The sequence below is a fragment of the Sinohyriopsis cumingii genome, chromosome 15 (assembly GCF_028554795.1).
Source record: "Sinohyriopsis cumingii isolate HCF-2022 chromosome 15, ASM2855479v2, whole genome shotgun sequence".
NCBI lineage: Eukaryota > Metazoa > Mollusca > Bivalvia > Unionida > Unionidae > Sinohyriopsis > Sinohyriopsis cumingii.
In genome coordinates, this window is record NC_142975.1 from 128,556,918 (window position 1) to 128,573,330 (window position 16,413).

Below are 16,413 nucleotides of genomic sequence, written 5' to 3' on the forward strand. Positions count from 1 at the left end.
TACCAACCCATGTAATTCTACCTTTAGGCTTACTGACATGACCCGTAAAGGACAGATTTATGGAACAACAACTAACAGGATGAAAGTACAATCATTGCTGCCAAATCTACATATTAGCTTATCCTGGTTTATCCAGATCTGGGTTTTCATATTAGACACGGTGGAGTTGTTTAACTTACTTTACAAGGGACAACTCATATGATTTAATGTACCCATGCTGTTCATGTAAAATGTCTGTCTGATCTAGCTTTTGGTTTTTACATTATGGCATCATCTGGGAATGTCTTCCAACAAATAAAAACATTTTCAAAGTAAAGGGAACATTCAGCCTCTAAATTGTCCAAAGAGTCAACATTAAATTGTAAAAGATAATATTGAATTCTGGCTGACATACCAAGTGTCTAGTGAGTATAATTAGTCTTGTAGTTTTTGAAGGATTGCTATAAAACTTGGTACGTAGAATGATAATCAGCGGAATGTGTGTATAGTGACAAATAACTGTACCAGCATCAGCTGAACATGTATATAATGACAAATCACTCTATACCAGCATCAGTTTAACATGTGTATAGTGACAAATCAGTGTGTACCAGCATCAGCTGAACATGTGTATAGTGACAAATCTGTGTACCAGCATCAGTTTAACATGCTTATAGTGACAAATCATTGTAAAGCAGCATCAGTTTAACATGCGTATAGTGACAAATCAGTGTGTACTAGCATCAGCTGAACATGTATATAGTGACAAATCACTGTGTACCAGCATCAGTTTGTACCAGCATCAGTTTAACATGCATATAGTGACAAATCATTGTGGACTGGCATCAGTTTAACATGCGTATAATGACAAATCACTGTGGTGCAGTATCAGTTTAACATGTGTATAGTGACAAATCACTGTGTACCAGCATCAGCTGAACATGTATATAGTGACAAATCACTGTGTACCAGAATCAGTTTAACATGCGTATAGTGACAAATCAGTGTACCAGAATCAGTTTAACATGCATATAGTGACAAATCACTGTGTACCTGCATCAGCTGAACATGTGTATAGTGACAAATCACTGTGTACCAGCATCAGTTTAACATGCATATAGTGACAAATCACTGTGTACCAGAATCAGTTTAACATGTGTATAGTGATAAATCACTGTATACCAGCATCATTTTAACATCCATGTTGTGAACTGGCATTAGTTGAATATGTGTATAGCAGCAAATTACTGTAGATCATCATCAGTTGAATATGAGTATAGTTACAAATCACTGTAGACAGGCAATTGTTACCAGCTATTGCTGATTTTGTCTTCAGATATGGATATAGAATATCACAAAATTTTGTGATGACAACTAAAGTTAAACTCAAGTGGGTCATGTAGGAAATCAACACCAACTATTTCAGTAATGGCTGTCATTTTTTAGAATTTGATTCTACATACCTTTAAGTGGCACATATTCACTTCATTTGGATTCTTATACATCCTTTGGAAGGTCATTAGCTGCCCCGAGAAGTGCATACAGCAAAAGCAGTATGAAAGAGCAAGGACATTTTTGGATGAAATGAACCAAAAGGTGTAACCCAGTACAATCTGGATTGAATGTTGCATGCTGTGGTGTCACAAAGAATGCTACACATATTGATAAACAAATTCATACTATATTGTGATGATTCCACTCAAGTTGCTCCTTTCTTTACTCAAGTGTAATACATAGCCACCATTGTAAAAGACCATGAAGATTGATAATTTTCATCTAGAAGTTTCTTAATGACAGTTAAGGCCCAATGCATTCAGTAATCATGATTTGAATAGACTTTGGTTAAAGAAAGTTAGAGTTAAATTTTAAGAAAACAATTTATATTTTAATTTAAAATGAGTAAATGTCCATACATGACCTGTGTGACTTTTACTATAGTCTAGACTTGCAGATTTCTGTGAGACTTGGAACATAAATATATTATGATCTTTATCAGAAAATGTGCATGTTAACTTACATGATTAATAAGAGTTATTGCACCTTTTGAACATTTTTATTAAGCTTTTGAATTATGTTAATCTTGTAAGCTTACTAATGCATTTCAGTGATACATGGTACATGTTTTGTCATCTTATGAACATATACATCAGGGGTCTCAAACTCAAACCACCCTGAGTGCCACTTGAGGATATTTTTGATGGCCCAAGGGCTACACCACCTATGTTATTTCTCATGACACCTTGTGATGCCAGTCATTTTGGGGGCCACAAAATACGGCATGGTGGGCCGTGTGTTTGAGACCCCTGATATACATATTAACCAGTCATGGGTTTTCATGATTTATTTACAAGCTATTCCCCATTTAGCTACCAATCTCGCAGTTTTAGTCCATGTAGACAGCATTTTAGACTCATCTTCATCACAGACGTAGGTTTGGTATGTGGGAGAGGCTGGGGTATGTCTGTGTTAGCAATTTGCTCACCATTCCTCATTTTATTATCCACATGATTTCAAAGAAGCACAGGGATCATGTGATAAAGCAGTGCTGGAATTTGTTCTGACACACATGTTGTCCGCTTATACTTACTGTAGATGGCACTTAAGTATATGTAAAGTATGTATAGCTTTAATGTCCTTGAATTCCGCTTATGTCATTATTACTCGAGACATGAAATAAGGGTCATTGAGAGTACTGTCATTTTGGGTTGTAACAATGCATCAGAAATTTATATTTTGCCCATGAAGGTGCTGCTTAAGGTTTACGAGTGATTTTAAATAAACTATATAAAACAATTCTGTGTTGTTTATATCACGTGTCTGAGAATTGTCATTTGTGATCAGTGAACCAGGTGTCAACTCAAACTGCAACCCATGGATTATGCCCATGGGTCTATTCCTACCCTGTCATCTAAACTTGTCATACTGCAGAAACTATTAAGATCGCTGTCCAATAACCACATATACACTTATTAAGCATGAAGAGACAGATTGATACATGCAACTGACGTAGACCCTTTATTCATCTCTTTCTTGCAGTGACTTATTGCTATGGTCATAACTTGGAGACTATAAAGATCCCAACTATTTAACCATATAATTATACACTTTTCAAGAAAATAGAAAATTCAGATATGCCCCCAAAAATTGGCATAGGACACCCCCTGGGTCTTTGAAATAGCGGTGCATGTTTTGGGTGCATGCTGTACAAAGCAGAGGAGTATGAATATGTGTTTCTTCAGATATGTTCCCTGATCTCTTTAATATTTGGGATTATAAGCCTACTACCTTCCGAATCCAACCCTACTAGAAAGATGAAAATTCATCTTTTCTATCTCATATGGGTAGAGTGAAGTAACTCTTGCCTGTAATGGCAAAGGGTAATCTCCCTTTGCCACCACCAGGTGTCACTATTTTTTAAGCTTTACTTCCATGCAACAAGACTGTATGAGACTCCTTGAATCCAAGGCCAAATTTGTGTTAAATTCAAACTATCCATTGAGGATGTTTGATTTATTTGGATTAATATTCATTCCTAAACATTTAGTAAATATTATTTTTGAATTTTGCAAATATAGTTTTTTAATTTTTGCACTTTCTTGGACATTTTTTTAGACCATATGGTACAAGATTCTATCATTGAGATATGTTATTCACAGTTTTGAAAATTCTGCTTATTGTTTGCTCATTCTGTTAGTAATGGGTGTTGTTTTAGTGACTTATTATCAGTATGAATCATTACATTTTTGTGTTTTGTTTTATTTTGTTGTTTCAGTGAAAACTGTAGATGAAGTGTAATAAAAATGAATAACTTCAAGGCAAAGGAAGACGTGCATGAGTTGTGCCTTACGTGTACAAATTGTACTTTGCCAGTACCATGCATTGTGTGTGTGCTATATTGTCTATTGAGAAACATAACTTAATAAAAAATTCGCTTTTTATGATTATTTGTCTTTTCCAAACGCTTTAGTTTTGGTTGAATATATACAAAATAGTACTCTTCATGATTCAGATTTTGGATTTTTTTCTCTAGCACATGCTGAAACTAGAGATTGATATTAGATTTAAAGGGATTCGGATTAAGTCTGAAGCCTTTCTTTGGAAGTAGGAAACATTCTGATGTATGGAATATAATTAATTTTTAGAACTTCAAGAGGAAGCTCCTGTCCCTCCTCCACGTCACAAGGCTGTGTCGTCGGGCCTCTCTCTTTCTGGGGAACTTGGCAAAGGTGGGTAGTGTTTTATAAGATAACGTACCATTTATGTTAACTTATGAGTCAGATCTAACTGCAAGCAACATAGAACCTCATCTGCCATAACATAATGCTCCTAACAAACTGCATCATAGATATAGATCTGCCAGCTCATTATATGTTGGGAGATCTGGGTCTGTGTAGTGTGCAGTTGGACTTTATTTACAGGCAAGAATATATGGTATTCAGTTTAAGGAATATTTCTTGATGTTACATTTGTAAAATCTTAAAATATACCTGCATAAAAAAAATCTGGTGGCCTAAATCACAGTCCCTTGTGATGAGTATTTGCTGCCTTGATTTTTTGATCTACCATTAGTAATGCAATTTCACATTAAGATTTACAGAAAATGATTACAGTTCATCCTACTTGCAGTTGGGCTTGGTGTGCTATTTTTGTATGATGCAGTTCAAAATATTCTTTTGTTGAAAAATGCATGTTATTTAATTTCATTTGCATTCATTCTACATTTAATTTGCATTCCATTCATATTTGCATGTAAGCTATTATTTTGTCACATTTCATATATTGTCTCAGAAATGCATTCTGATTTTGCATTAATCAATTCCATTCATCATTTCCTTTCATTTTTGTTCATTTAGAATGCATTTACCAAAGTTGGAGTTTCCTATTTTGATGGTATTAAATGGCAGTTTATTATCATTTCTTATTAAAAGTGTGCTTTAATGAAATAGAAAATATATAAATTTCAAAATAAACCATTAAATTTGTCATAAAAATATATTACAGTAACTGCAGTAAATATAACAGTTGCAGAGTATTTATCTTTGAATTTTTTCTCCTATTTCATTTAAATAAAAACTGTACAGACACAACTCAAGTGTGCATTTTAGTTGTATTTCACTGGTAAAATGGCCAGTTGCAGCATCTTTATACTTTCTTGACTATAACTGTATATTCTTAACCTGTTGTCATGTACTGTCAACATGTGTCTCCACTGTACTCCTCTGGTTATTTGTATTAAACTGTACATTTTTTAATTGTCATTAAATGTGTACACCCATGACAGTTTGTATTAAACTGTGTACATTCTTGATCTCATGCCATATATTATGTACATTAATTGCTATAAACTGTTTACAATACTGGCCACTTGTCATCACTTTGTCATAAAATGTGTACATTCATAATGTCTTATCATAAACTGTGTAAATTCATAGTGTCCTGCCATAAACTGTGTACACTTTTTACTACTTGTCATAAACTGTGTACACTTTTTACTACTTGTCATAAACTGTGTACACTTTTTACTACTTTGCCATAAACTGTGTACACTTTTTACAACTTGTCATAAAAGTTTTAAACTTCTCACTCGAAGCATAGTATGAACTATCACTGACAAATGATATTTTTCTTTTTCAGTAACTTCAAAGTCTTCTGACCAAATGAGTAAGTCAGTTTTATCTTAATTACCAGTAAATATAATTTTTAAGCAAGTTTGTGACATTTTCAATTGAGTTAAAGTAAGTAACAGTAAAAATTGAAATACAATTTCATGTTGTTTAAATTGTCTGTGTCAGCTATACAAATAAAGACTGTATAGAATTTATAAGCTTCAGTTGGATTTGCCTCCCTTGAATAAAGGTGCCTTTAATAAAGGTGTTCAGCATATTTACATCAAATTTATTTTGCATTATTATTGAGACAATTACTAATAACTGGGTGGGTGGGTGGGTGGATGGATGGATGGAACTTCAATTTTGTTGTTTTAAGGGCACTTTTAACACATTATTGGCTATATCTTGTCATGAAAATTTGAGCTAAGTGCCTTTCACTAAATCATTTGACTGAGGGCTGGCCTGGGAATGTATCAAACCTTTGGTCTTGGATTACAAGTCCAATACTTTTCCAACAGAGATATTGCTTATTTTTCCAAGCTATGATGAATCCTCTTCATGCTTTTATATACTTGGCAGGAAAAATAACAATAATCATAATATATAAAATTTCATATTTTATATGTGCTTATCAGAATTAGTTTTTTTTCCTTCAAATACATTTCCCAATCACATTAACATTAGGAATCTAAGCGCTTCTACTTTCCAAGTCGAGCTGTATGAATGATGAGAAAATCAAAGTTTGAGGGTACTGAAGTATTGAGCATCCCCAAGACTAGTGGGTGTCTCACATTGTTAGCATTGTTCACTATTAGTATTATTATTTAGTATTATTATTACTTTCTTTACTCCTATAACATTTCAGAACATAACAATGATGACTATGTGTACATTTATTACAAAAGGAGACAACAGAGTTGATTAATTCTGGCCAACTTTTCCTGTCCTTCCATCTTCTTTTGTCCTCCCTGGAAATGTCAACATTTGGGGGGGGGGGATTTCAACCCAATTCTAGGCAGTCCAGTTTGCGTAAGGCACCCCCAGCTTGTCTGAGCATGGATTTAGAGCCTGTAAATCCAGGCATATGGGGTTTATCAATGAACGGAATAAGCCTACTGTCTTGCCACGCCTCAGTTTGATGCTGTACCTTTTTACCAACCTCTCAGTCCAGCCATCCGGCCTGTGATCAATAATGCTCAGGGACTGTATGGCTTCGTTGGTATACTGAACCATGTTTCATCAAGTAGATCTGTGGAAAATCAGACTTGCCAGGGATCGTATAGACAGATTCGTCAACTCATCTATCATTTCCAGTATGCCAGTAATGCCACTGTCTACATTACCAGCTGTACAACTTACTCCAGTACTGATATCTTTTGGTTTTGAAAAGTTGTCCATAACAGTCCGACATCAACATCCAACTGGTATGGCTATTTACTCATGGCCTCTCCTTTGGAACAGTACCATGACAGACTTAGACAGGATGGCTTTACTTCATCAATATCTCCTGGTATGCATTATATGAACGTAGATCTTGATCATGACCTGGGTGACCCACACACTGAGTGTGGATATAAACCTGCTGATAGCTCATGCTCAGATCCCATCATTAAGAGGGCTGAGTATAGCTTTAAAGCAGCTATAGAGGAAATGTTTTGGGTGTTGTCAAACTCAGAATGTCCACCACCACCTGCTTCTACACTAGCATACAGAGTCAAGGCCTCAGTCGATATTGGCAATGGGGAAGTTAGCCTATCCTTTTATCTTCTTCGACAGTCAGAAAAAATGAAAGAATTTCCTGAGAGACTTTCTCCCAAGATCAGTGATCCAAAGCCTTTTAATTGAGAGTTGAATACCAAAGCCTTTTAATTGAGAGTTGAATACCAGCATCCTTTATATTCAAAAAAAAGAAAGAGAGCTGGTATAGAACTGACTTTGGTGCCTTTTCAACAAATCTCCGTGTTAGACAAGTCCTGCACCACAGTCAATATGACTTCACCTATTTTCTATCAGATGCACAAAGGAGTTGTGAATGCCACTTCAAAGCCTATTGCTTTCGAAATTATATCAGAGGGACTTGAGATCATGTTTTGCCAGCTCACTCCCCTTTTGTCATCTTTGTCTTCTCCATTCCTGAGGGAAGTTCCATCAGACTTGGAAATGATTCACTTTTACAACAAGTGATCATAAAGCTGATTCACAAGTGTGCGTTGGAGTGTTTGAATTCCACAGTCTTGGAGGAGACTCCAATCTTTTTCTGGACAGGAAGACCAATGGCAGACCAGTCATCGTTCTCATTCATTTAACTCATTTTATCCTTCCACCAAAAGTCAAGATGGAGACAGCCAGATCAGTCTGCCTCTCCATCTGTCCATACAAATTTGCAATCACTTTCATTATGACAGATGCATATTTCCACATTCCCATCCATCAGACCTCAAGGAAATTCCAATGGTTTGCATACAAAGGGTGATGTTATCAGTTTTGCACTTGCCCTTCCAGTTTAAATATTTGTCCTTGTGCCTTTATGAAACTGCTCAACTCCATCATCTTTCTTTTCCTTACAACAGCATCAACCTCCATTGTGGCATATTTGGATAACATACTCTAGAAACATTTGGTAAGTTCATGTTGAATAAAAGAACCACTGTATTTCCATTTTTCATCATCTAGGTTTCTGATTAGTTAAGAAAGTTGGACCTTCATCCATCTGGGTATGAAATTTCTTACCCACCTGAACATGGTAAGTCTTCCCCACCCTCAGGTGGTCTGAATTATTGATCTTGCAGAATACATTTCCATCGAGAAACGGATAACAGCCATTGAGTTTCTGCAACTCCTCAGATTTTTCAATGCAACAGTGGATCTTATCCACTATGGTGACCTGTTCATGTACTCTTTCTTTCTCAGTGGCACCCATTGTATCATTCCTGGACCAGTGGTGCAACATCGGCTGGCTCACAGCAGGAATACAACTCAAACATCCACCACCAGATCTGACAGTATCTACAGATGCAAGCTCTGGGCTTGGGAAGCCCATCTATTAGCAGACTGTTACACCATTGGTGACCAGTGGATTTGGGAAGACATAAATCTCCACATCAGTTTGTTGGGGATGAAAGCTATCATCAACGCTTTACAATTTTGCAGCAACTGTCTTCAAAACAAGGTCATGCTCATCATGTCAGACAATTTCAAACAGTTTGGTACCAAATCACTAAAATGTCACTAAATCACCAGAACTCAGCATTTTGGTCTCAGAATTTTGCTGTTGGTCATGCAGCAGATCAGACATATTCCTGGCAGACTCAATGCCTTGTTCTATTCTCTGTCAAGAAGAGGACAGATTGGTCCCTTCATCTGCTGGTCTTTCATTAGATCTGCCAGTTATGAAAGTGTTCAGTGATAGATCGTTTTGCAGCCAGGTGGAATCACAAACTACCCACCTTCATTCACCCATACCAGATCCCAAGGCTTGGTCTGTCAGTATTCTTTCTCTCAGTTGGGAGGGTCTGTGGGCCTTTGCCTACACCACAATGATTAGTTCCAACGATCATGCAGATATTGAGGGGCTAGAAGTGCAAGATGTTTATGATTGCCTCTCTTCACTGGACAAATCCTTAATCAATGATTTGCTTGATCTAGCAATAGATTTACCTAGGAAGCTCCTGACCAGGCCAATTCTTCTCAGACATATTCAGACCTATGTGTTTGATCCTTGCTTGGAATGTCTTCTCCTTCAAGCTTGGCTTTTGTCAGGAGAGTCTTATGCTTCAGTCATAGAAAGAATTACTGGAGCTAGAAGGCCTTCCAACTTAGTGCCTTTTCAGGGACTGGTGCAAAATCAGAAACATATCTTTGAGTGCCTCTGCCCCTCAAGTAGCTGACTTTTTTCTTTGGTTTTTTTGAAGAGAAAAAAATTGGCTTTGGTTACTGTTAAGGGCTACCATTCTATGACATATTCCATCATCATAGCAGGGAAGATCTTGGTCATAAAAAAGACCACTCTGTTTTGTTGTCCTATTTTGACTTATATAGGTCTAAATCACTCATTTTGTTTCCCAAGTAGAATCTTTTCTGGGTTTCTGACTTGGTTGAATTCAAACAAGTTTGAGCCTATAGCCAGGACCTCCTTGAGGCTCCTTTCATCAAAAACCTGTTTCCTATTAGCATTAGCTTTGGCATGCAAAGCCATCTCAGTTGATCTCACCTACCTTCAGTTTCGATCCAATGGCTCAGCAATCCTTATAATGCAGCCTGTTTTCAAGAACAGGTTGCCATCAGTGGGCAATGAAAAAGAGACTTTCCAACAGGATCAGGTATGTGTGCTGAAACATTATCTGAAATGTACTGAGCCAGTTTGTGAGACTTGAAGACTCCTCTTTCTTCCAGTTGAACTTTGGAAAGAGGACATAACCCCTAAATCCCTCTCATCATGGCTGACGTGTGTAATACGTAAGACATACACTGACTTGTCTTCATAACAAATCAATATTCTCCTCTCGGATGTTACTTGGGGTATTGGCTGGATGCCCAACATTCCCTCTACCTATTATTTATTCTCCTTACATCAATGCAATCGGAGAACATATTTGAAGGAGGAAGCAAAGTTTCTGAAGATTGAGTTTCTCCTAGAGTACTTACCCAATCATGTTACTTTAATGCTCACGCAACCTCCCTACAATGCGAGGTTTAAACTAGTGCCACCTCTAGACATTGATGGGAGGTAATGGGCAAGAGTTACTGCCATTTGTTTCTATATTATAGGCAAAAGAACACATTTTTGTCTTTGGCATAGCTGGATGTAGAATGTATTTAGATCTTATATTCCTAACATTAATATGATTGGGTAAGTATTCCAGGAGAAAATCAATTTACTAAAAAGTTTGCTTTTTACTCTTTCAATGTTCATATTGGTTTTGTCAAGATATTAAAATCATCATTATGTCATATAATTGTAATCATGCGCAACACATATATCACAACCAAACAAAAACTTGAGATCATGTGAGACAAGAAAGCCAGCTTGTTAAAATCAGAAGTCACTTCTTTTTTTTTGAACTATTGTTGTAGTAAGATCACACATGATCTTAATCCATGACTAGTAGTTACAGTGCATAACAGTTCATATCACAGAATTGTCTTTATTAGTACTGGCAGTTACAGTACATAACAGTTTATGTCACAGAATAGTCTTTATTAGTACTGGCAGTTACAGTACATAACAGTTCATGTCACAGAATAGTCTTTACTAGTACTGGCAGTTACAGTACATAACAGTTCATATCACTGAATAGGCTTCACTGGTACCGGTAGTTATAGTACATAACAGTTCATATCACAGAATAGTCTTTACTAGTACTGGCAGTTACAGTACATAACAGTTCATATCACAGAATAGGCTTCACTAGTACCGGTAGTTACAGTGCTTAACAGTTCATATCACAGAATAGTCTTCACTAGTACTGGCAGTTACAGTACATAACAGTTCATGTCACAGAATAGTCTTTACTAGTACTGGTAGTTACAGTACATAACAGTTCATATCACAGAATAGTCATTACTAGTACTGGCAGTTACAGTACATAACAGTTCATGTGACAGAATAGGCTTTACTAGTACCGGTAGTTACAGTACATAACAGTTCATATCACAGAATAGGCTTTCCTAGTACTGGCAGTTACAGTACATAACAGTTCATATCACAGAATAGGCTTCACTAGTACTAGCAGTTACAGTGCATAACAGTTCATATCACAGAATAGTCATTACTAGTACCGGTAGTTACAGTGCATAACAGTTCATATCACAGAATAGTCTTTACTAGTACGGGTAGTTACAGTGCATAACAGTTCATATCACAGAATAGTCATTACTAGTACTTGTAGTTACAGTGCATATCAGTTCATATCACAGAATAGTCTTTACTAGTACTGGTAGTTACAGTGCATATCAGTTCATATCACAGAATAGTCTTTACTAGTACTGGTAGTTACAGTGCATATCAGTTCATATCACAGAATAGTCTTTACTAGTACTGGTAGTTACAGAGCATGCACTGTGCCTGATTGGGGCTCCGGGATGCCAAGCATTCTAAGGCAATTTTCTTTGCTGATCACTGCCATCTCATATGTCCACATGGGTTCGAGTCTCAGGCATGGCCAATGTGAATTTGCAAGAAAACCTTGGGTCGGTTGTTCTTAATAGGGTTTTCCCTGGTTCTTCCTCCACCAGTTATGCTGGTCACCATGTATATCCTATCTTGTTTGGCATAAATGGCATTAAACCCAAAAAATAACACAATAGTGCCTGATGTTACTACATAATAGCCTTTACTGGTAGTTACAGTGCATGGACTGTGCCTGTTTATATGTTTGAGGCATGGAAATTAAAAAAAAATAAGAATGGCCTGTAAACTCCATATTTGATCATTAATAAGAATGATAACAAGTTATGCAAGAATCAATAGCATAACTGTGACAAAACCAGGACATCAAATCAGTAACTATCAACTATCAAAATTTTGATTCGTAGATTGGCTTCTGAACTTGTAGATTTTTTATCGACATAAATTGTATGTATTTTAAGGGATTGAAAACAAAACAAATGCATTTTTGCCATAATATAGTCTCTGAATCTTGACCCTGAGTTTCTGGCTTCTCTGCATATTTGCAGCTTTTCTGATCCATTAAGGCTTGGATCAGAGTTTTGATGTGTTTTGACTTTGTACACTAGCATATCAGTACAATCTCTGAATCTGGATAAGTTTGATCCAAGTTATCATAGAAGCTGTTGGCTGCCATGCAGTCAACCTTCTCAAGTTTTTATCTCAAAGATCTAGCTTAAGTTTGTAGAGGCAAACCTTGAGTCTGGTTAAGTCCTATGGCGGCAGCCCAGATGACCACCAGATCTAATTAAAATCTTAACACAACCTATCAGCTTCGTAGGATTTGCCAGTGATATTATGTAGGCAAGAAGAGTTCAATAATTATCTTCTTAACCTTACGTAGGATTTACAGATCAATTTACTGTAAGTTTTGTTGCTTAAGTAATTAGGAGAACATGTTATTGTTTGCATGGGGAATCCAGTGATAATTCCTTGGAAGGTTACTCAAGGTAACGGTCAGATGCTTTGTGTTTCCTCCTCCAATTATCAATTCTGCAAATGTAATGTGATTGGGGAACTTAATTGAAAGAGAAAGCAAATTTTTAAGTAAATCTTTGTTTCTCTGAGAATACTTACCCAATCACATTACTTAGAAAACCTCCCAACCACCCTGCCATTTGAGCATCCTCATTAGTATATTGCTTTGCTAAAAAAGCTAACGACACCTGGCAGTTATAAGTGGAGGTAATGACCAAGCATTATTGCCCTTTGTCTATATAAGATAGAAAAGATGATTTTCTTCATTTAGTAGGGTTGGATTCGCAAGGTAGGCTAATATTCCTAACATAATGTGATTGGGTAAGTATTCTCAGAGAAATGAAATTTACTTAAACATTTGCTTTCTTTATACACTTTCATAAAATTCACTAAACATGAAACACACAATACAAACTTGGGATTTTTGCTGCACATATGCAAGCAGATAAACGTTGATATTTTGGGATTGCTGAACTTGTTGCAATATTTCTTAGCTGATGGTTTTTAAGGATTGGAAGAGCTTGCATGTTTTGTCATTTTGACATGAATTGACCAAAGAAAGATAAGAGATGCCCTTAAAAAATATTTAAGAGTTTCTGCCAAGATCATTTTTTGGTCAGTCCCTCCTATTTACCTCACCTCAGTCATTCGTCCAGTTTTTAATCAAAGACTCTAAAAGCTATTATGGACCACCTTTGATTGATTGATTACTTATAACACTTCTGACAATATCTCACCTTTGGCTTTAAAATTAACATTGTTTGGATGATCAATTTACAGCTTTGTTGTTTACACATGTTAGCACTTGTTTAAGAATTCTTAATCTGACTGCATCATTCCACTGTTTGTTGCACTTGTGGGACAGTTCTGAACCACAATAAACTGATTATGTCAGGTTTCTGTTACAGGTTTTTAAAATGCTTAAAAATACAGGGTTTTTTCTTCTCTCTTTTGAATTTAAAAAAAATAATTCCAAAACCAATAGATTTAAACTATATAATGGTGTATGCAGTAGATGGACTTTAAATCTGTATGTCTGTCCTACCACTATTAGAATCACATGTATACAACAGCTGCATAAAAATAACTGGTATTTATGGTATGTTTATCTAATATGTGTATCAGAAATTTTAGGCCTGAAATTACCATTCTGAAGACCTTTTAGAAAACAACATATTGGTTCAACAGTGGCTAATACAAAGTGTCTATAATCTTCTGTGTACAACAGGTCAGAAGTTCAAGATGCCACAGAAGGTGGTGTTTGTTGAGGAACTAACTGACATAATGGGCCGACATTTCCCTGATTTCTGGAAGCTGGGTCAGGCCTACTTCTCTGGTTCTTTACATAAGGAGGTAATACATACTACAGTTGCATATCAAATATTCTTTATTAGATCTATTACCCCATTATAATACATTAGAAATACACCCACTACCTCACAAATCAAGCCCTCCAAAGCTAAAAAACATATTCACCATTTCTTTTGGCTTCTTTTAAACACGTGCTTACAGGTCAACCTAGTACTCAACCTATTTTTGTTACATCAAGTTAATAATCATTCATTCCCAGTAAGATGACCATTTCTTCATTTTTATTTGGTATTTATTGTAATTCATGGCATCCACTTGGCTGTTAAGTCAAGTCCAGCACTATGCTAGACAGATTCCATCTGTAGTAGCAGCTGTCTTGCCATTACCCTTGTCTTTCATTCTCTAATTCAGGTATCAACAAGATTAGTCAGGATTAGGTGTGTGGAATGTAAGTGTTGAATCTGGCTTTGATATGAGAAAGCCAAGAAATGCATGAAGAAAGATGTAGATGCCATCAGTATTATCACCTCCATCACAAATTTTCTGACGTCAAGACCTTTGCAAGTAGAAAGATTGCTATTTAGAACTTGGCAATATTTGTCATCTTGATATTCTTTCACAGCTTCAGTCCACTCTCCTAACCAGAGACATAGATTCTACCAGGAATGCGGGTTTCTCATAACAAAGATTGTTAGTCATGCAGCTTCTCAAAACCAATGCGGGAAAGGTCATGCAAATTATTTATGGTGCTTGCACTTTGTAGTACCCAGTGCATGCTGTATTTGTTTTGTTTAGTTTATGTTTAAAGATGAAAATTAAAAATAACATTTGTCAAATTAAGTCTTGGTTGTCCATTTTGCTAGTGATCTCAGTCATGATATGCTAAGGTAGATTTATTGTTTGAATACAAACATCTGTATGATTGAGATCTGCTGCAGTTTTTGCAGAAAGTATTCAAGGGGTTCCAGTTTAATTATCTTGTAGAGAGATATAACAAACTTGATCCAAGTTGTCTTCATTCCATGGAGGAAGTTCCTGACATGGACTTAAGATGTAGTCCAGCGTCTCATCCACAAGGACTTCTTTATCTTCATGGCTCAGATCCAAAAATATGTTGGCATGTTACACCACTGTAAATTAAAATTAAAATAAAGATTGATTTAGACTTTAAACAAACAATGAAAAAAACATGATGCATTTATGCTTTTTTGAATAATTTATCTTATCTTTAAAATTAATTATCTTGTAATATACTGTTAAATGGTATATTTTATCTATGGATTGAAACCTGAATATAAGTCTATTAAATACAAATGATGTGTAGACATACAATGCATATTCAGACCCTTTGCTACTTGTCTGCGCATGCTTAAAACTCTGATATCCATGCACTGTTGAACTTATTTCATAGCCAATGGATTTTCAGGATTGAGAGAAAGCACACATTTTGGCATTTTGCAATGAGTTGAGCAGAAAATGCAAGTACTGCCTTTACATATTCCACTTTAAACATCTTAAACAGTACAATAAGAATCAAACTTGAAAAAAAAAAATAGTTTCTCTAGTGTGCTGAAATAATTTATAAAAATGCGGTCTCTCCGTCTTTTCACTCTTCCGGCAGTGGTCAGCCAATTTTCATCAAAGGCTCAAAAGACATCATGACTGCCTTTTATTCCTTTATTAATTATAACACCTCAGAAAACATCCAATATTTGGCCTTAAACTCCCCATATTCCAGCAGTAAGGTAACCAATTAGGGCTTGGTGTGTACACATGTCAATTATTCTTGAATATTTGATCTGCCATATATCATTGCACCGGTCATTGAACTAATGGAATAGTCCATTCCTCAGTAGATTGATTCTGGCTGGTTTTTCTAATGTGTTGACAGAACATATACAAATACTGTGTTTTGGTTATTTTAATTAAATTTTTTAAAACCTTGTCATTTTCAAAAGTGGCAGATTTTAACTATATAATGGTATATGAGGTAGATGGCCTTAAAAATGGTAACCTTGGCTTACTGAATTAGAATTTCATGTATGCTTCTATTTAAAAATATCAGGTATGCAGAATACTGTGTAAAATTATACAAAATGACCATAAGGAACATTTCACAAGTTGATGATGGTGGCAAAACTATCTATGCATATGCCTCTCAGATGACAGACTGTGATAGAGGGTTCTAAGCACAGAAAACTATCCATGTGCAGATAAAGAACAGATTAAGCTTAGAAACAGTCAATAAATTAATGCTTATACAGCGAGAGTTGGCATCTTATAAGGATTTTGATTTCACTATAGTCTTAACAGAGTGGAGCAGGCAGAAAGAGAGATGGATATTTAAGTGTTGGTTAAGGGTGGGAAAGA

General features: G+C 35.9%; 1 protein-coding gene across 1 annotated transcript in view; it reads left to right on the forward strand.

Moving 5' to 3' along the window:
* LOC149782763 (exocyst complex component 2-like) overlaps positions 1-16,413 on the forward strand; it is a 112,561-nt gene that overhangs the window by 46,578 nt on the left and 49,570 nt on the right. The window contains exons 14-16 of the mRNA XM_089934254.1: positions 4,122-4,205; positions 5,614-5,640; positions 13,961-14,085. Coding sequence (XP_089790380.1) covers positions 4,122-4,205; positions 5,614-5,640; positions 13,961-14,085 — 236 coding nt within the window. The remainder of the gene's footprint in view (positions 1-4,121; positions 4,206-5,613; positions 5,641-13,960; positions 14,086-16,413) is intronic.